This window comes from Euleptes europaea, chromosome 10, assembly GCF_029931775.1.
Source record: "Euleptes europaea isolate rEulEur1 chromosome 10, rEulEur1.hap1, whole genome shotgun sequence".
NCBI lineage: Eukaryota > Metazoa > Chordata > Lepidosauria > Squamata > Sphaerodactylidae > Euleptes > Euleptes europaea.
Window position 1 is genome coordinate 13496183 of NC_079321.1, and position 20926 is coordinate 13517108.

At 45.2% G+C, this 20926-nt stretch overlaps 1 protein-coding gene across 1 annotated transcript in view; it reads right to left on the bottom strand.

Moving 5' to 3' along the window:
• Positions 1 to 2597: 2597 nt before the first annotated feature.
• COL4A1 (collagen type IV alpha 1 chain) overlaps positions 2598 to 20926 on the bottom strand; it is a gene marked incomplete at its 5' end in the record, with an annotated part of 385843 nt that continues 367514 nt past the window's right edge. The window contains 12 exons of the mRNA XM_056856619.1: positions 2598 to 2922; positions 4481 to 4653; positions 6633 to 6747; positions 7759 to 7936; positions 9621 to 9833; positions 11035 to 11133; positions 13058 to 13186; positions 14115 to 14186; positions 15342 to 15414; positions 16306 to 16439; positions 17339 to 17524; positions 19100 to 19150. Of these exons, the coding sequence (XP_056712597.1) occupies positions 2841 to 2922; positions 4481 to 4653; positions 6633 to 6747; positions 7759 to 7936; positions 9621 to 9833; positions 11035 to 11133; positions 13058 to 13186; positions 14115 to 14186; positions 15342 to 15414; positions 16306 to 16439; positions 17339 to 17524; positions 19100 to 19150 (1505 nt within the window). The remainder of the gene's footprint in view (positions 2923 to 4480; positions 4654 to 6632; positions 6748 to 7758; positions 7937 to 9620; positions 9834 to 11034; positions 11134 to 13057; positions 13187 to 14114; positions 14187 to 15341; positions 15415 to 16305; positions 16440 to 17338; positions 17525 to 19099; positions 19151 to 20926) is intronic.

Below are 20926 nucleotides of genomic sequence, written 5' to 3' on the forward strand. Positions count from 1 at the left end.
GTAATTAAGAAATTTATTCAAATACAGCTTCAATTTGGGTGGGTTTTGGGGGAGAGGGGCATACCTGTACTTCATTCTATGTTTATATCACCACTGATCATTCTCTGGAATTCAAAAACCTTCAACTGAAAACAGTTAAGGCATTTGCAAATTTACTCACATTCAAACAAACACGGGGTTTGTACAGTAAGGTCACTGTTGAATGTTTCCACAATTTTGGTCAGCTTGTATATCCAGGCAAGTTCTGCATGCTAAGTGTCAGACTGATGAGACAAATGATCATTTTATGAAAAGAATTTCCCACCATTATACTGGACAGACCAATGTGCATTGACTATATGGGTAGTCCCATGACATCATGAGAATAGGGGAAGCCTTTGTCCCTGTAGGATGCTCTGACGGTCACCTTGCTATCCTCTGTTGGGGACAGGGGAGAGAAGTTTGAAACAATAAGGGTTCCTCCTCCAGTTCTCTTCTCAGGGAAGCTTTCTCATGACTCATACTTGCGACTGTTTGTGGCATCAATCAAAGAAGAAAACCGACTTGCTTGCTTGTAACTTATTGGAGAATGGTCAACAGCCAATTCCGAATCCATCTTCTCATCTGGGATCCATAAAATGGTGGTGACAGCAGCAAGCACCCCTCAGATCTCTTGGGTACCACCCATGTTTGTGACTAGGGTTGCCAGGTCCCTCTTTGCCATCAGTGGGAGGTTTTTGGGGTGAAGCCTGAGGAGGGCGGGGTTTGGGAAGGGGAGGAGCTTCAATGCCATAGAGTCCAATTGCCAAAGTGGCCATTTTCTCCAGGTGAACTGATCTCTATTGGCTGGAGATCAGTTGTAATAGCAGGAGATCTCCAGCTACTGATTGTATCCTGCCCGGGAACGTTGTAACCAGCTTAACTTGTCTGTGCTACCATGTATTGACAAATTATTATCCTAATCTAAGGAAGCATCAAATATGAGAAGAATACATGGATTGTTCTTGTTAATCCCTATGGGAAATTGAAAAAATTGGCTCTTGAAGCTTTTGTTGAAATGACTGTGCATATTAATATCTTAACTGAACGGGACTGAGGAAGACTTGAGACTTGAAACAATCGTATCCCCTGTTCACCCTTCTTTCAAGACTCCTATTTTGGATTGAATGTTACTATATATGTTTCTTATGCACTTGTAAAATTATACACTATATGAATTTTGCATTCATTACACTTTTGATATATTGCTACAGCATTGTTACAGCATTGCCTTTTTTCAGTACCTGGAGGTTGGCAACCCTATTTTTGACACTGGATAGGACTATCTGGGAACTTTGCTTTGGTAGCTGCTCTTAAGAATATGGGGGCAGAGCCAGAATAAAAATGACCTTTGCTTCTATGCTAGCAGCTTATAAAAAAACAAGAGTCTGTTTACAGAATAATTTTTTTTTTTTTTTTACAGAAATAGTTTTATTACAAATTTTCATTTTTAACTACACGGTCAAGGAATTACCTAAAAGGCCTTACTTTTCAAAAAAAATTTTTTTAATATTGGCTAGGTTATATGATACAATCAGTTTTAGACATAAACGTTCTCAAATATCGGCGTATTTTATAGAAATTCAATAGAAATCTGCTGAGTGTTTGACATGGAATATTCAATACAAATCTTAAGGCCTTGTACATGTTTCAAAAATCAAGTCATTCAGTGTATTAGTGCTTAACCCTGAAAATATTAAATACTTAAAAAGGCAGCTCAAGGTAAGTCTTACTGAGTTAGTCACAGGGTGACTGGCAGGATTTTAACCAGCTTGGACATAAACTTTTCCTAAGAGAATTAGATGTTTCACGCTTCCCTTCTGTGAAAGCCGGTACTAGAAAAAAAAAGGAAATCTAAAAAATAAAATAAAATTAATTTGCCCAGTTGTTGACATAAATTACTCTCTTTATTTATCACTGGACCGTTCTGAATTCCACAGGAAAACTGGCTAACCTGCCTTTTAAAAGCCACATAGTACCAGAGGGCAAACATCTTTCGTGACTGACAGGATGTTTCTTCCTCTTTCCTGCTTGTTTCTTAGCGCGGTGTGCGACCGGCAACCGTTGCCGGTCAGCGCCTTTTACGGCCCTCTTCCTCCTCCAGAACTCTTATTTACATTAGTATTACTTTGTACAGTGACCATAAGTACAAACCAAGGGACTGGAAATCCGAGTGAGGGTCACGCAGGGCTTAGGAAAGAAGAAGAAACCAAAACCTGTATATCTCATAGGCACAGGTGGGAAAGGGGGCGTGTCACACACAAGGCAGAGACGCAGCCTGCATAGCACCTTTTTTGGGGGAAGGGGGGGGGTTTCTGGATTTTGGGTAAGTATCAGTGCATCACTTTCTATATATAAGATAGCAGGGTTGGATCCTACCCCCATCTGATCGCTCCACTGAGCACAATTTAATTATTTATTTAAATATTTATACTCCACCTTTCCTGTTGGCTCAAGTCGGAAGTCTTCCTCCAATCTGAAGAGACTTCTGCCAACTTAAGTGGTCCTTCCATTGACGGAAGAGCTGCTTGAAGTTGGAGGAAGGCTCCTCAGGGTGGAGGGAGATCCCCTTGGAAGACAAGTTGGATCCACCCCAGCATTTCTTCAAAAGTGCCATCTGAAGCTTATCTTCGTTGTATCTTCTTCCTCTTCAGCAAGAAAAGGGCCAAGAAAGCAGAGGTTTGATTAGACAGTTTCCTGTAAGGCACTTGACGGTTTTTATATTGGGAAACAAGAGTGAAGTCCATAGGATATATGCCTAAGCTTCACCGCTGTTAAAGGAATAGCACCATATTGTGACATTAGCTACGACTGGAAAGTCCTTATGTTCTCCTCATACAAACTTGGCAGCGGCTAATGTTGGAGCGGAGCTCCCCTGCTTTCAGAGTGGAAGGAGTTGGTTTTCTGAAAGAGAGAGAGAGAGAGAGACTCTTCAATAATCCATGAAGGAAAATGTCTGAAGGTGTCAACAGACTGATGGAAGATGCTGGGCCAGAATGGAAGGCTTTGGCTGCATTCGACAACAGATGCATGCATGAGGAAGGGAAGGGTAGAGCATCGGCTTGGCATGCAGAAGGTCCCAGGTTCAATCCCTGGCATCTCCAGTTAAAGGGTCTAGGCATGTAGGTGATGAGAAAGACCTCAGCCTGAGACCCTGGAGAGCTGCTGCTGGTCTGAGTAGACAATACTGACTTTGATGGACCAAGGGTCTGGTTCAGTATAAGGCAGCTTCATGTGTTCATGTCTTCGTTGGCCAGGGCACCAGAAGCCCCACAAAGTCTGCCTGGAAGACACTGGTATGACAGCTAAAAGAGGGGCGGAATAAGGGTAGTACTTGGCCAGAGACACAGGGACAGAGCCAGGTCGTAGTGGCGCTCCCATCATCTCAGGGACTTGCTCTCCTTGGTTGCTTGGGCAGAAAATCAGCCCAGTGTGGTAGACAAAATGGTCCAGCAGACTACTGTTTGCAATGTACGCTGGAGGCTAACTACCTCTATTCCATAGTAAATGCATTTGCTATAGAACAGTGGTAGATAGCCCCCAGCACATATGCAGAACAGCAGCTTGCCGGACCATTTTGTCTACCATGCTGGGCCGATTCTCTGCTAATGCATTTACTTAGAGGAGGAGTGAGGAACTGGCTTGTTTTCTGTCTCCCGGGTGGATGGAGAACCAGTTCCTACATTACTGAGCAGCATGGTTGCCACCTGAGACAACACTACTCCTGTTACATTCCACCCCATAGTGCCCTGCTGATGTTACAGCATTTGCCCTCCCACATGATCTCTGGAGTCTGAACACCACTGAAGCCAAAACCATACCCATCTGTTGCGTAAGAAGTGGGAATATACAATGGGAGACCCTTCCTTGTCTCCCCAGTGGTTGTCTATCTTGCTGCTGAAAGGTGGCACACCAAAGCGAACAGGGGAAGGACCAACAGAGTGCTACGGGGATACAAGCCTTCAGTGGCAATGCAGAAAGTACACTTCTGACCGGGGATGTACAATAAGGGATTTATTACTCAAGATCCAACCCAAACAATGGCCATTTGTAAACACAGTACGTGCTCTGAATCCCAACAAAATTATTTCCGGCTTTTAGGAGCCCTCAGAAACCTTGCAGTCTCACAGTCCTTCTGCCGCCAAACTAGACGTGACGGCAACCTTTGGTTCTGCATACCATTGCTATTCCCTGGCCTGAATTGGTAGCTGATCCAAAGGGGTCATCTAATTACAACCTACAGTCCAGCAGACTGTCAAGCTTCTCTGGACTGCTGTTAGATTTCATCCTGAATCCGACCGGCAGGGAGAGCCACGCAGGCAGAAGGAAAGTGCAGAAGCATGAATGGATCCATAAATCAAAGTTGACTTGGCTGCATCTGATAATCGTCTCAGCTGAAAAAGCCCGTCCCCCTCCCCTTTATCTAGGTGCCATATTGGATTACCGAGGGCATAGAACTTACTTGAACATTTCATTCCTCTCAACTGTGGCGAGCCAGAAGCTGTAAGCGTTTGCGTAATAGTTGCAGGTGCCTCTGCCGTGGCATTCGATGAACGGCGCACTGCGGAACTCTTCCAAGCAAGAGCCAGGAGATGCCAGGGCTTGCCCCGAGCCCTCTGCCCCAGCGCTTGTATGCTGTGAACAAAGAGAGCCCCAGGTTAGAGGGACACGGCGTTGGGTTTGGTTATGGACCAAGGCCTTGTTTGTGCTTAAAACAGTGTTGCGCTTACCTGTAACTGTTGTTTATCGAGCGGTCTTCTGTGCAGGCTCACATTGGGAACTGAGCAGGCCAGCCTGGCCTGCGCATGCGCAGTTCCCATGTGGGACTGCACAGAAGCCATGAGGATGAACCACAATTCAGCGGGGTAGGGGGTCCTCATGGGCATTCTCCAGTTGGGAATTGGAGGCAGATGAGCAGCAGCTTGTGGGAATTGCATTTAAACAGAGGTGACATGAAGACAAATGATTTCTTTGCATACCGTGTTACGAAAAAAAGCTCGTGCTTGGACGGTGAGCTGATGGAAAACCCAGGCTCTACCCTCCCTCCTCCTGAAGCAGCCCTTCCCTAGAAACACATTCCAATAACTCTGACATAGGGTTCTTGTAGGTTATCCGGGCTGTGTGACCGTGGTCTTGGTATTTTCTTTCCTTCAGTGTTACTCCTCTGAAGATGCCTGCCACAGCTGCTGGCGAAACGTCAGGAAAGAAAATACCAAGACCACGGTCACACAGCCCGGATAACCTACAAGAACCAATGAACTCTGACCGTGAAAGCCTTCGACAATATTCTGACGTAGGGCTCCTTTAGTCTGAAATAGATCATGATAGGTTATGATGTTAGTCTGTTACCAGTAGAAAAGAGGAGGAGTCCAGTGGCACCTTAAAGGCTAACAACATGTCTGGCAGGGTATGCACTTTCGTGAGCCACAGCTTACTTCTTCAGATACAGCTGTATCTGAAGAAGTGAGCTGCGGCTCATGAAAGCTCATACCCTGCCAGAAATTTTGTTAGCCTTTAAGGTGCCACTGGACTCCTCCTCTTAGTCTGACATGTGTCCCTAAACAAATTTTAACCTGAGAGGTTCCCCTTACTGCTCTTGATGCAGGTAGATAAAAGAGAGTAGAGGCGATTGACAGCTTTGCGGACATCTTTGTGCTACAGGGCTAGCATTTGGGAAGCCCAGGGAAGCTTTTGGTATTTTGCATTTTGTTACCAAGTCAAAGTTGTAGTTCTTAAAATGCAAGCAGCGCCTTTTCAGGTTGTATGGCTATGTTCTTACAAAGCAGGAGAGCGTGCTGCAGGAACTTTAAAAGGAGTGGGAAGAGAAGCACGGGAAATGTTCTGAGGAGCCTCACAGTGAGGAAACCAGAATTTCCTGAATCTCCTTTGAACCTTCTGTAAAATTAGTTGAGGAAGGGGCACTCCCTACTCCTGCAGAGAAACAGGATCAAGAGAAGTGGGATCTTTCTGACTGAGAAACACAGGTCATTTATGCATGGGTACTTTCACTCACGTTCGCCCTCCAGTCTGAATCAGTTGTTCCTTGGAGTTATGCATGAGTTTTCCGTCCATTAGAGATGACCTTGCTGCCAGCCCTCACAAATCCCAGGACTTCCCATTCCTCTGTTAACCTGATTCTTCCATCTTTCCTAAGCAAAACCCAGGTGAAATCCCTATGCATAAGGCAAAATGCGGGACACCCAAGCTTGGTTTCTCCCACAGCCAATTACAAAGCAGTGTGTAAAGAGGCAGGGATTCAAATACTTCCTGCTTCCTCAGAGCTCTTTCTGAGCAGAAGAAAGGCTATTTAAAACCAACGCTTGGATTTCTCTCCCCCTTTCAGATTGCTCCGTTTTTGGGATTTTTTTCTTAAAATGTTTTTTATGCAGCGTTTGGGTTTTTTGGGGGGATTTTCTCTCACAGTAAACACTACAAAGTAAGCCAATTACAAAGCATCATTTAACAGGGCGGGGACTTGATTTGAGCTTGGACTGCTGGTGCATCGATTCCCAACAGGAAAGTGTGGGTCCAGCGAGCAATGAACCTCCGGTAAAATCTGCATAAACGACCACCGGGTTTGATCAGTGTCTGATCCTGACATGTTGGGCACTCACCATCACAAAGGAGTAGCCGATCCAGAGAGATCTCCAGCCGTCTGGACAGGGGGGGATTTGGACCGTCTGGCTGTGAACTGCCATCACCATTGCTGGAGCTTCGCACACAGTGCATCTGAGAAAAGGGTTTTTTTCAAAAACAGCAAAAATGAGCTTCTATATCCCCGTGAGTCCCTTCCCTTCCCCTCGTTTTTCTCCAGGTGGGGTCCTGGAGATCTCCTGGAATTAGACCTCATCTCCAGACTACGGGAATCAGTTCCCCTGGAGAAAATGGCTGCTTTGGGGAAGGGGGCTCCATGGCATTATGCCCTGCTGAGCTCCCTCCCCTCCTCAAATCCCACCCTCCTCAGCTCTGCCCCCAAATCTCCAGGAATTTCTCAGTATGGAGTTGGCAGCTCTAGGTTTGCATGCAACACCACCCCGGAACAACGAGAAGGACCCACAATGTAATATGTTTTTCAACTAAATAGATAAATAAATTTATTTAATACAGTCCAAGACCAATAAAAATCAATATAATAATTCAAACTTCCAGTACATCAAATAACTTTTGAGAAAAGAAACATTTTAAAATTATAAATTCACAGGATTACACATTATCTTTATAAAAATTATAGCTTAAAAGCCTATATATAGCGTACTCAAGTTTTCCTAGTCTTATAGGCTATCCATCCAAATCTGGCGACTTTGAAAGTGATCTCTTGATTCTTATCTGCTAGCATAACTGAGAGAAGAGTCCTTCTATTTTTTCCGGGATGGCGGGAAATTATGTGGGTAATCAGAGTTTTTCTAATATAACTATAGATCTTACAATTAAAAAAGATGCTCAAGAGACTCGATATTCCCATCTCCACATAAGCATACACATTCTTTAGATGGTAAACCTCTATATCTACGGCTGAGGGCAGCATATCATACCTTAATAAGGTGAAAATCCTTCTATGATCAGGGTTATCTAAATGCTTAACATAAGGCATCAAAGCGACCTTATTTAGCATGCCTGGATCATAAAGAAAGCTCTTAACTCTATTCAAATCATGCTGCCTTTCAATAAAAACAAACTAGAAAGAGAGCTCTTACAGAATCCTGTAAGAATATTGTGAGAATTTTAGAGGCAGCTGCTCACCTGCTGATGAAAGGCTGGATGCTTTCCCCCGTCACGGGAGCCATGCTCATGGGCATCGGCTCAGGGGTAGAGAGCCAGTAGGAGTAATCATTCCGGGAGGCAAAATTGCAAACGTTGTTAATGTTACAGAAAAGGAAAGGCATTGTGCTGAATTTACGCAGACAGCTGCCGGCGGTGCCTGAAAGAGCAAACATTAGAGGGTTGGCTCTGTATGTTTCCTGTGACGTCCTTGCGATAAATCAGCGCTATTCTTGCAATTTAAAAAAAAAAAAGGATTTCAGCAAAGGGCTATGGCAGTGGTTCCCAAAGTGGGAAGTACCACCGCCTGGGGGTAGGTGGGATTATCTAGGGGGGGCACTAAGAGGCAAGGGGGCAGCAAGGGGGTGCTAGAGGTGGACCCCTTCAACTGTGTTGTTCAATAATTTACAGTAGATCAAGCTATGGCGCCATGCTGGCAAATTTGGTGGAAACGATCAGAATTGTTTTCCAGGCTTTGAAGAAGAGCTGGTACCACTGGATCAAGTTCATCAGTTTTGTTGAATAAATTTCAACTAAAAATTTTAATTTGATTTTGAAGACATGTGCAATTAAGTATTTTGAAATTTTATTGTTATTATCTTCTTTAGTAGTCAAACAAACCCCTATTTTGAATAACGCTTTTTACAGGATAGGGTAGGGGGCGCTGGGGTTGAATCTGTGGAACCAAGGAGGCAGTGGCCCAAAAAGTTTGGGAACCACTGGGCTATGATCTCTAGCCTCACTCTGGGGCATACAAGAAGGCTTGTGATTGTTTAGAAACTCTCTGAAGGCTTTAAAAAGGCACACGTGAACAGCCAGCAGCCGGAAAATGCCGTGAGTTTTCTCATTAATGTAAAAAAAATCAGGATCTAGATGTATGATCCCCTCTATGACTTGAATTGGCCCCTCCTGCACCTCCATCCCTGCCTGCAAATGTTCAGAGCTCCCGTGACAGCCATTTTCCCCATTCATCTCAATGAACTTCCTTCTCCATTGAAGTCAGTTGGGAGATGGGGAAAAGTCACATTTCCATTCTGAACCCCATTATTAAGGCTTTCAAAATCCTCATATTTGGTGACCTAGGCCAGCTTATAATAAAACTTTTTTTTTGCTGTCAAGTTACAGCAAACTGAGAGAATTCTGAAACCTTGTGAGGTAGGTGGGGCTGAGAGAGTTCTGAGTGAACTGTGACTAGCCCAAGGTCACCCAGCCAGCTTCATGTGGAGGAGCAGGGAATCAAATCCAGTTCTCCAGATTAGAGTCCACCACTCTTAACCACCACTCTTAACCTGGGGAGGGGCTGTGGCTCAGGTAGAGCATCTGCTTGGCATGCAGAAGGTCCCAGGTTCAATCCCCGGCATCTCCAGTTAAAGGAACTAGGCAGGTAGGTGATGAGAAAGACCTCTGCCTGAGACCCTGGAGAGCCGCTGCCGGTCTGAGTAGACAATACTGACTTTGATGGACCGAGGGTCTGATTCAGTATAAGGCAGCTTCATGTGTTCATGTGCATACCACGCTGGCTCACTGTTGGGTCATTGGATTATTTGAAATAAATAAAGGAAGAATAAATACAGCTCCAGGTTGGTTTTGGCAAATGGGACAGAGGTTCGTGCTGGCTGAGGTAGAACTGGACGCCTCTGCCGGCTTGCCAAGCAAAGGAGTCCCCTCGATAGAGCTTCTACATGTTATCGGCCAGCTGCAATCTTAACTGAGATGCCCTTCCTTTCTCCAAGGGAACTGTCACCCCACTAAGCTAGACGGTTAGACGAGGTCATTTGCTAGACGAGCTAGATGAGGTCATTGGCTAGACGAGGCAGGCCTGGGTTTCTTTGGTGGCCTCTCACCCAAGTCCTGGCCGTGTGCACGTTCGTTCCCTTGCACATAAAGCAAGGAATACCCAAAGTACATGACTCTTGTTCCCGACGGACACTGGGGCTCTTCCGTGGTCTGACTGTGCCGTGTCACGAGGAAGCCATGAGCTACGGAGGGAGCGCCTGGTTGACCCATTGGCCCTGGCACACCTTCTGGGCCAGGCGGGCCAGGAAAACCTCTGGGGCCTGCAAGACAGCAAGCATATTTCTAAAATGAGTCGACAGGGACAATAAAATATTAAATAATTAGCTCTCAGACACAGTTGTTGTATAGGATATTTTAAACATTTAAGTAAAGTACATAGTATCTACATGATAAATAGATTTGTATAGATATATATATACCTTTTCCACTAATGACAAAGGGTTTTTTTCAGTTTATTAAGGCCTTTGTTAAACTCCAAGGCAATAATGAATGCAAAGTCTTTTCATTTTCCTAAAGGTAGGATAGCTAACCCTTTCTACCCAGACAAGTTCTAACTGACTGCACTGCCTAAACTTTTAGGGGAATTCAGAACACTTTTCATACAGAATCAGATAACCTTTGTTGGCATAATACTTTTCATACAGGATATGGCTCCTCCCAGAAATTTGCCTACGCCAGCATTTTCACACAGATCTACAGCACAAAACCAATTCGACACAAAGCACTTGGCTCTTTGTCTATATATCAACAGCTTGGCACTGACAATCGGGCGGTATGACTGCCATTGTCGTCTCTGTTGTTGCGCCCACATAATTTGCTGGAGTTGCAGGCTGTCCCTAAGTATCTTTTTGAGATTCCAAATATTTTGTAAGCCCCCCTTGCCAATTTACAATAGCAACAGGAAAAGGTATAGGCACAGCACACCAAACACAAAAACACCCTTTTTCATCAGATGCTCCCAAGATCTTGAAGAAACGATCAACTACAAATATCTGGGTTCTGCAGACATTTCTGTAAGTGTTCTATGACCTTAGGCAGTTCATGAGAGGGAGGGCATCTTGGCATGGAGTAGGGGTCACTGGGGGTGTGCGGGGGAGGTAGTTGTGAATTTCCTGCATTGTGCAGGGGGTTGGACTAGATGACCCTGGTGGTCCTCTTCCAACTCTATGATTCTATGATTCAGTCTGTAGGTTGGATCCAGACTAAATTGGCAATTTCTACTTATTTCCCCTTCCCAGTGCAGAACCCGGTCCTGTCCTTCTCTGGGGTCCCCCATTCCCTGGAAGCCCCCAGGAGGTCCATGGGTAGCAGTGGCAAAAAGGAAAGTTCCATTCCACAGCTGATTCTGGATCCAACCCTGTACCTGACAACCAACTTCTTACTAAGTTGTGGGGAATTCAGAATCCTTTTCATACAGAATATGGCTCCTCCCAGAAATGGAAGAAGGCTACTTGGGCTTACCTGGGGGGCCACTAGGACCGGTGTCTCCTTTCTGACCAGGTGTGCCATCGAATCCTGGGATACCGGGGGGACCAGGTATCCCCACTGACCCTGTTACACCTGTTAAAAACAAGGACATATTATTACTACTGATTCGTGGAATTATTGGACTTGGAATGTGGCACAGAATTGATGGCATGGCCTCTGTAGGAGAAAATCCAAGTTTCTCTTCCTGGGAGGGAGGCGGGTTTACAGGGAGTTACTGAGGTCATTTATGCATGGGTACTTTCACTGACGTTCGCCCCGTTTGTCTTGGTTGTTCCTTGGAGTTATGCATGAGTTTTCCATCCATTAGAGATGATCTCGCGGCCAGCCCTTGCAAATCCCAGGTCTTCCGGTTCCTGTAATAGCCCGATTCTCTGATCTTGTCTGAGATCAGCCTGGGTGAAATCTCCATGAATAAGCCAAAGCGCGCAACAGGGAAGTTGGGGTAGGTGACATCTTTCTCACCGTTTGCACTACAGCCTATTACAAAGCAGTGTTTAAAGGGGCAGGGACACAAATGCTTCTGGATTTTTGTCCCCACCAAGAGTTCTTTCGGATCAGACATTCACATAATAAAGGGTTTTAAAATTATGCTTGGGTTTCTCCCCATCCCAGTTCCTTTTAAAGAGCACCAGTTTTTGAAACTGTTTTGTAAAACGGCAGTTAGGTTTCCACGGGGGGTGGGGGAACTGTGCGTTTTTCTCATAGCAAGCACTATAGCCAATTACAAAGCAGCATTTTCAAGGGGCGGGGAGGCACTTCCGGATTGGAGCTTAATGACTTTGCTGGTGCATACCGTTTTTTGGATTTGCAACAGAAAAGTGTGGGCTGAGCAAGCATCAAACCCCAGGTAAAACTCCCATGCATAAATGACCTGCGAGAGGCACAAATTCTTCCACAATTCAGTGGATTATTTTACTGCCATGGGACCTGCTATATTGGAAATGGAGGAAATAGTTAAGATTGTGTTTCTAAGATGTTGTAAATGGCTTTAGACAGAAGGGGAAAAGGGCCATCCAGCATGAGATGGATTGAGTTGATAAAGGAAGTCACCACCTTCCATGTGTAAGACCTAAGCAAGGCTGTCAATGATAGGATGTTTTGGAGGTCATTAATTCATACAATCACCATGAATCGGAAGCGACGTAATGACACATAACACACACAAATTGTTTTAAGAGCTTTCTAGTTCCAAAGCAGGATTTAAATATAATCAATAATTGGCCCCGAATCAAAACGGGCCGAATTTTGCCGAATCCAAATTTTACCAATTTTTTTTCCAACAGCCCTACCCACAACATCTAAAAGTATTCATGTCGCTTACAAAGGAAACAAAGTATAAGCACTATGCATTAGAAGAAGAAGAGTTGGTTTTTATATGCCGACTTTCTCTACCACTTAAGGAAGAATCAAATCGGCTTACAATCACCTTCCCTTCCCCTCCCCACAACAGACACTCTGTAAGGTAGGTGGGGCTGAGAGAGGTCTAAGAGAGCTGTGACAAGCCCAAGGTGACACAGCTGGCTTCATTTGTAGGAGTGGGGAAACAAATCCAGTTCACCAAATTAGCCTCTGCTGCTCATGTGGAGGAGTGGGGAATCAACCCGGTTCTCCAGATCAGAGTCCACCGCTCTTAACCACTACATCACGCTGGCTCTCCACGCTGGCTCTCCACATTGCAGGGGCCGTGGCTCAGCGGTAGAGCATCTGCTTTGCATGCAGAAGGTCTCAGGGTCAATCCCTGGCATCTCCAGTCAAAAGGATCACGTGGTAAGTGGTATGATATACCTCTGCCTGAGACCCTGGGGAGCGGCTGTCAGAGTAGACAATCCTGACCTTGATAGCCCAAGGGGTCTCCACAAATTAAAAAGGCTCTGGATTGGAGCGGTGTTTGCAACTTCATCGGAGCAGAGTTAAAGAACCAACAAAGAAGCTACACACAGAATGGCTCATGGGTATCATTCTTTTGCTATTTAGGGGTGTTAATAGAGCTCCTCACCTTGTTGCCCTTTTGGGCCTGGAAGACCAGTAAATCCTTTGGGCCCAGTTGGGCCTTGAGGACCCGGTGAACCTGGTTCTCCTTTCAGAAGCTGAGCAGGGCCTGGAGGGCCTGGTGGGCCTGGAAAACCTGCCAAAACAATAGAGGTAAATAACTTGAGGAACTGGCTATCGATGCAGAGCAGTAGTCAAAGCCCATTTGATATATGCCCTAGATCTGGACCCCACAACCTTTTTGAGCCTGCGGGAACATTTGTCATTCTGACACAGTGTGGTGGGCGCAGCAACAAAATGTCCGCTACAAAATGGCTGCCGCAGGAGACAGAACCAGCCACAAAATGATTGCTGCAGCTTAAGTTCAGTAAGACAGTGTAGATCCTTGTGCTGTGGTGGCAGCTGCTGCCAAAGCAACATTTAACAAAATCCGCACAGCCAATCAAATCTCCAGAAGTCAATCAGAAGCCTTGCTGGGCAAAAGCCCTACCTGGCCTCATCCACTTCCTAAAAATACCTGGTGGGTGTAGGGTTGCCAACCTCCCGGTATTAGCAAGCGATCTCCTGCTATTACAACTGATCTTCAGCCGATAGAGATCAGTTCACCTGGAGAAAATGGCCGCTTTGGCCATTGGACTCTATGGCATTGAAGCCCCTCCCCTCCCCAAACCCCGCCCTCCTCAGGCTCCACCCCAAAAACCTCCCACTAGTGGCAAAGAGGGACCTGGCAACCCTACATTTCTCAGAGTTTACTACAAAACAGATAGTGCTGAGCCAGCCAGGCTTGAAGACCCCCTAGGTGGGTGCCAGAAAAAGTTGGTGGGTACTATGGTGCTCATGGGTACCACATTGTGGTCTCCTGCCCTAGATCAACATTCAGTGGTGTGCGTTTGGGGGACAATTCTACACTGAATTAAGATCATTCCCGCTCTGTCAGGTTCAAACAAGGGTGCTTATGGTAGAAGCCTCTTGAGATGGGCTCCACAACTTGATATTCTGTAGATTTCACCTAGAGCTGCTTGATGGTTTTCAAAATAGCCCAAGATTACAAGGACCAGCCATACCTTTAGCACCAGGTGTCCCTTGATCTCCTTGTTCACCTTTCAGTCCAACGAAGCCTGGAGAACCTTGTGGACCTGAAGAAGGAGGACATCTTCAATCACCTGCTCTTTATTTCCCCCCCCCCATTATTTCACCCCACTCACCTCCCTCAATCGATGTGAGATAGACAAGTCACAGGCTGTACTTCCAACTGTATTTAAATCATATGACTGTTCAGGGGTAAACTTACCAGGGACTTTGCCACTGGTCTTCTGCTCCCCTGAGGGCAGCCAGAAGCAAGTTGAACCGACCCCATCTGAGGCTGGTAGCACCATAGGGGCTATTTAGGGAGGGGCCGTGGCTCAGTGGTACAGCTTCTGCTTGGCATGCAGAAGGTCCCAGGTTCAATCCCCGGCATCTCCAGTTAAAGGGACTAGGCAAGTAGGTGATGTGAAAGACCTCTGCCTGAGACCCTGGAGAGCCACTGCCGGTCTGAGTAGACAATACTGACTTTGATAGACAAGGGTCTAATTCAGTATAAGGCAGCTTCATGTGTGTTCATGTGTTCACCCGGCCAGTGGCAACATAGCAAAGCTGGCCAGTGGGGCAGAGAGAAGGGGCTACTGTGAGGCTCTCAGGACTTCTGAGACGCTCTCAGCTCAGCTTGTTTCTGGGCTGCTGCAAGGTTCTGACCCAGCCCACTGGATATCCACTAAGGGAGTGATTATGTGATCATGCCATGAATTTGCCATTAAAAGCAATTACAATTGCATTATTTTAGCACTGATCTGTACGGCCCAGGCTAGCCCGATCTTGTCATACCTCGGAAGCTAAGCAGGGTCAGCCCCTGGTTAGTATTTGGATGGGAGACCACCAAGGAAGTCCAAGGTCGCTACGCAGAGGCAGGCGATGGCCAACCACCTGAACATCTCTTGCCTGGAAAACCCTGTGGCCCTGACTCAATTAAGGAAGCCATGGCCCTCTGTTTGCAAGACCTGAGCAAGGTCGTTAATGACAGGACATTTTGGAGGTCATTCATTCAAAGGGTTGTCACAAGTCGGAAGCGACTTGATGCACACACATATACAAACTGGGAGCTGAGAAGAGCAATAATATAAGTTATTTTATAAGGCCACATACAGCTACAATAATCTCCCATTTATGTTTCAAAGGAACTTTGAAAGAATGGTTATTTCCACAATGGTCAAAAACCCTAAAGGAGACCAGGCTTACTTATATTTTATGCCTACCTTGAGGGCCTGGAATTCCAGGGGGTCCCATGTCACCTTTTGAACCACCAGCTCCAGGAAAGCCAGCATTTCCCTGCATAACACAAAAAAATAGCCCTCAAGTTGCGGCACCAGAGCACTTTTGGAGAAGCATGACGCATTCACAGGTTGGCAGTTCCTACAATAAGGGAGGTGCAGTGCAGGCCGCACATGGATCTTCTAAATTCAAAAGCAACCCAAGGGAGCTATGCTTAGAAGACAAGATCTGATATCCACTTGGCGGCCTTCAGCCACACCCACAAAGGTGCAAAGAAGGAGACTGAGAGCACAGGAGAACATGCGTGTCAAAGGAATCCAAATTCTGCGCTTGAAGGCATGGCTCCGACACTTCTCATCTGCTCTGTGCAGCTCGTCATCCATTGCAGAGGTGGGCTTTGGCAAGAGGAATGTGGTCAGCAACAGGGGAAAGGCTGTGGCTCAGTGGTAGAGCATTTGCTTGGCATGCAGAAGATCCCAGGTTCAGTCCCCGACATCTCCAGTTAAAGGGACTAGGCAGGTAGGTGATGTGAGAGACCTCAGCCTGAGACCCTGGAGAGCCGCTGCCGGTCTGAGTAGACAATACTGACTTTGATGGACCAAGGGCCTGATTAAGTATAAGGCAGATTCATGGGTTCAAAATGGCTGTACAGGAAAGGGAGTGGTAGTTTTCAAAGTACAAAAGCATTGCCATCTGACCCTGAACCACACAAGGTACCTTCTAGATGGACTGGCATCTAATGAAAAGAAATTACTACTCTACGCACAGAATGCTTTTGTGGAATGTATGTACCATCTCCATGATTTCAAGGACACTGGCCTGAAAAAGAATATTTAGCTGATGTCGAATATTCATTCCTGAAAAATCATCAACTTAACCACTACGCAACTATGCCATAATCTGCTGCTAGGATCAAGAAATCATGTGTGCTCCTAAAAATCAACTTACAGGGAGTCCGTGAGGTCCTGGGTCACCTTTGGTTCCGACCCTTCCAGGTGGCCCTGGCCAACCTGGACTTCCTTTTTCTCCTTTCGCCCCTGACAGTCCAGGAACTCCTGGAGATCCTAGTGGTCCAGGTTGCCCTAAAGAAGAGTGGATGAATCATTTATTGGCAACATGAAGATGGGGTTTTCATGTTCCCCATTTGTTAGTTCTGTGGGGAAAGGAAGCAAAAGCCCTGCAATTTACCAGCATATTGCTCCAGATAAGTTAACTGTCATTATTTGAGAAGCAAAATGTACCAACTTGAATCTTCTGCTACTAAACAGAGGGGGGTGTTGGAATCAATATGGACAAAATTAACAAATGCTTCTTATTTTTCAGAGCCGGTTGTTATTAAAAAAAAACACCTGTGATGTCATTTAAACATTTCCCACCATCTAGGGTTTGTCATTTATTTATAGTGTACAAAAATGATGACTGCAACAAACAAATGGCATTTTCTAACGCTTTCATAAACAAATTAAAAATTCATCTGCTTTAAGGAAGAAACTGAACAATGACCCCTGGGGGAAAAAACAGAAACGGATGCTGCTGGGCTGAGCAGACAATACACCAGGGGTGTCAAGCATATGGCCTGGGGACTGGATCCGGCCCCCTGAGAGCTCTTATCTGGCCCACGAGCCAGCCGAGGCAGACATCTCCCCCAGTCCCGAGGTGTCAATGATCAAAGACTGTTAAATAAAAGAAAATACTGTAGGAACATTTTTGTTTTAAGCATGCTTGTATTTTAAGTAAAAAATAAAGTAAAAACGAATATCATTAAATGTCTTTGCCTGTGTCTTCTATAAAGTTTGTATCTCCGGTACCTGGCATTAAATTTTATGGTACACACGGCCCGGCCCGGCCAAGTGACATTTATGTCATATCCGGCCCTTGTAACAAATGAGTTCGACACCCTTGCAATAAACCTTTACATATGATAATCCTTACCTATTAAATTTGCCCATTCTGGACTTTAAGTTAATGACGGTTCCCTTACCTTGAATCCCTGGTCGACCTTGAGCCCCCCGGTCTCCCTTGGGTCCTTCTGTGACTCTGCCCGGTAATCCAGGAATGCCCGGCTGGCCTTGGGGACCCTGCGGACCCACAAATCCCGGATCCCCTTTTGCGCCAGGGATCCCTGGACTTCCTGGGGCTCCTGGGAAGCCCAGGTCTCCTTTTATACCTAGGATTTAAAACAACCCTAATTTTGGTTAGATAAACTATATCTAAAACAAAAAAAGAAAGAAATAGTAGCCATAAGGATAAAATTCACAGTAGCCCTAAGGATAAAATACAAAAAGTATTTTGTTCAGTCCCAGGGCAGTAAAACAGTAGCTTCATTAGGACAACTTCGCTCCCTCCCCTCCCTCCTACACATGTTCAGCCTTCCCAGAATGTTTTAAATAATATTTTATTATTTTTTTGAAACAACTTTGTTGTCCTAATGAAGCTGCTGTTTTACTGCCCTGGGACTGAATAAAATACTTTTTGTATTTTATCCTTATGGCTACTGTGAATCCTTACGGCTACTGTGAATTTTATACTTATGGCTACTTTATCTTTATGGCTACAAAATAATTTTCGTCACTGGTGATAGGCATAGGGTTATTTTTGCAATGAAAACTGCCTTTCACTACACAGTTCAAATCGGAAGACACCCATCACTCAGACGCACATCAAACTTCTTTCTAAGGAGAGTTATGCATACTGGTATGTACACAGAAACACACACACACATATCATGGGGGGGTAGAATAGCTTGCCGTCGCCATGCAGCTCAGGCCCCTCCCCCCACACACATTCAGCCTTCCCAGAATGTTTAAATAATATTTTATTATTTTTTTGAAACAAACACAACACAAATACAACACACCACACATTCAACTTACGCTCCTCTTACAAAATCAATACTTCCTACTTACAACAAGATCCTCCTCAAGTGTCAAACAGAGGCGGAGCTAATTATACTGTATAATTTTATGTTACTCTTTCACTATACACATACAAATGATTCTTTGATTACTCACAAATGTAAGCATTTATTCTAAAATCTTCATACTATATATATATATATTACTGAGGTTATTTAATATAATTTTGCATTCATATATTAATACTCAATTCTAAGCCTTCAATCAATATTACTTAATTATTAATAACGCCTTATAATTCTTATTACCAAATCTAATGCCTTACATCTATAGCTGTATATGTCAACTAATATCTTTCCCAGAATGTTGTATGGATCAATGCCATGGTAACTTCAAGTCTAGACTACTGAAATGCATTCGACTACTGCAATGCATTCTACATGGGTCTGCACTTGTAGACCACTTGGACACTCCACCTGGTGCAGAATGGAGTATGCCTGTTCTAAGTCACTTGGCTATCAGTTGGTTCCCGAGTTCATTTCAAGGTGCTGGTTCTTACCTACAAAGCTCTAGGCCTAGGACCCACTTATCTATAGGACCACCTCTCTAGATATATTTCACTAAGATACCTTTGCTCATTTGAGCAAAGCCTCTTGAAGGTGCCACCCTACAAAGGGGTAAGAACAACAGCAGCCTGTATGCAAGCTTTCTCTGTTGTGTCAAAATTACAACTTCTTGATAACACCAAACATGAAGCTATTCTCAAGCTATGAAGCTATTCTCAAGACAATGCCTCCAGCTAATCACAATACCCATATTTCAGATGTCCACATTACTGGCTAGTTATTTAGCAATACTGGCTTTATATCCGGTGCTGTTCATATTACCTTTCTCTCCTTTTTCACCTGGGAGACCAGGAAGTCCTCTGCCTGGAAGGCCTGCAAGATAAAGAGAGCATACTGAGAAAATGCAAGCATAGTTAGATATCATTCATAAATTTTGTTATGAGTGTTATGTGCCATCAAATAGCTTCCAAGTGATGGCGACCCTATGAATTAATGGAGAACCAGCATGGTGTAGTGGTTAAGGTGTCAGACTAGGATCTGGGAATCCCAGGTTCCAATCCCCACTCTGCCATGGAAACTTGCTGGGTGACCTTGGGCAAGTCACACACTCTCAGCCTCAACCCTGGCTGGTATTTGGATGGGGCATGATGCAGAGGCAGGCAATGAACATCTCTTGCCTTGAAAACCCTATGGGGTCGTCCTAAGTCAACTGTGACTAAACAGCAAAAAAAAAAAAAAAATGAATTAGGGACCTCCAAAATGACCTATCATAAACAGCCTTGGTCAGGTCTTCCAAACTGAGGGCCATGGCTTCCTTTATAGTGTCAATTTGTCTCATGTTGGCTCTTCCTCTTTTCCGGCTGCCTTCAACTTTTTTTAGCATTTGTAAGCATATGGGCCGCCTAACTCCGAGACTGGTCATGGCAACCCCGTTTATGCAGGCACACGACTACTGTTCCAGCCGTGCGCCCGCCCCACACGCTACTGGGACGGCCACAGCGCGCCCCGTTGAAACTGACACGACCACTCCTGTGCGTTCCAAGCAGCCGGCAGCCAAGAGACAAAGGCAAGGGCAACCTCCAGTGAACCTGAGAGACTCCATGTTCCTGTTCAACTCCGTTCCAGCCGCAGCCATGTCATGGAAAGCGGACAGTCACGTAGTCAGTGCCAACCCCCCCATCCCATTGCAACATCAGCAGCTTAATGGGCAATCAGCAGCGATCCTGATATCAGCGATGAGTCGTTCCTCCAGCCATGCAGCAGCACTCCTGGACGTTAGGAGAGATCGCGTCTTTTGTCTAAGAGAATTAAGCACATCAGCAAAATCCTCCCGGGTTGTGCAAGCCACTGGAATTAGAATAGATTGCTAAATTCTCACTACCCCACCCCGGCAGCCGAATATTAAACCTTTTTGTCACCTTTTGTCAACTGGGTACCTAGGAGGGGTAATCCAATCAACTCCGCCCCCAGAAAAACAGTATATCTGGGGTGCCCACAGCCCATAATGTTACCTTAGGTCTTTCCTGGCACACTTGCCATTACTCTGTTGGTTTGGTTTTGCGCAGCCTTACCACGCTCCCCTCCCGCCTCACTGGCTGAGTCTATGGGAACCCCTTGCCCTCGCCTTTATTCTATTTTCTGTTATTTTAGTCTACTGGAGCTTGGACAACCCCTTTACAAGATCGGTAAAGTATTCCCCCACCAACGATACCTGCCACATTGGCATCTGTCGCTACTCTACTGCCTGTTATTTCTTAGATTCTCTGTGTATGTTTGTGTTGCACCACTGAATGCTTGAATACATAAACACTATTTAATTTGGAATCCTTTTGCCTCTGTCTTTATTTCAAAGGTCACAGATTATTGACTCTGGTATACATAGGTTGACCCTGCTATATAAATATTGTAGTTTCCGATTGCTCAAGCTAATTTCCCCATCTATAGAGCAATTCGGGTAACAAATTATTGTCTTTTCCAGTGAGTCTTGTCTTCTCATGATGTGACCAAAGTACAGTAGCCTTCGTTTAGTCTTGTTATAGGAAATGCCAAAGTCTGGATGACTGGGAATACACCGTTAGCCTATAACTGCCATCCAGAACACTTCAGCAGAGCTATACGAAAACAATCTGGAGTTCCACAATGGAAAAA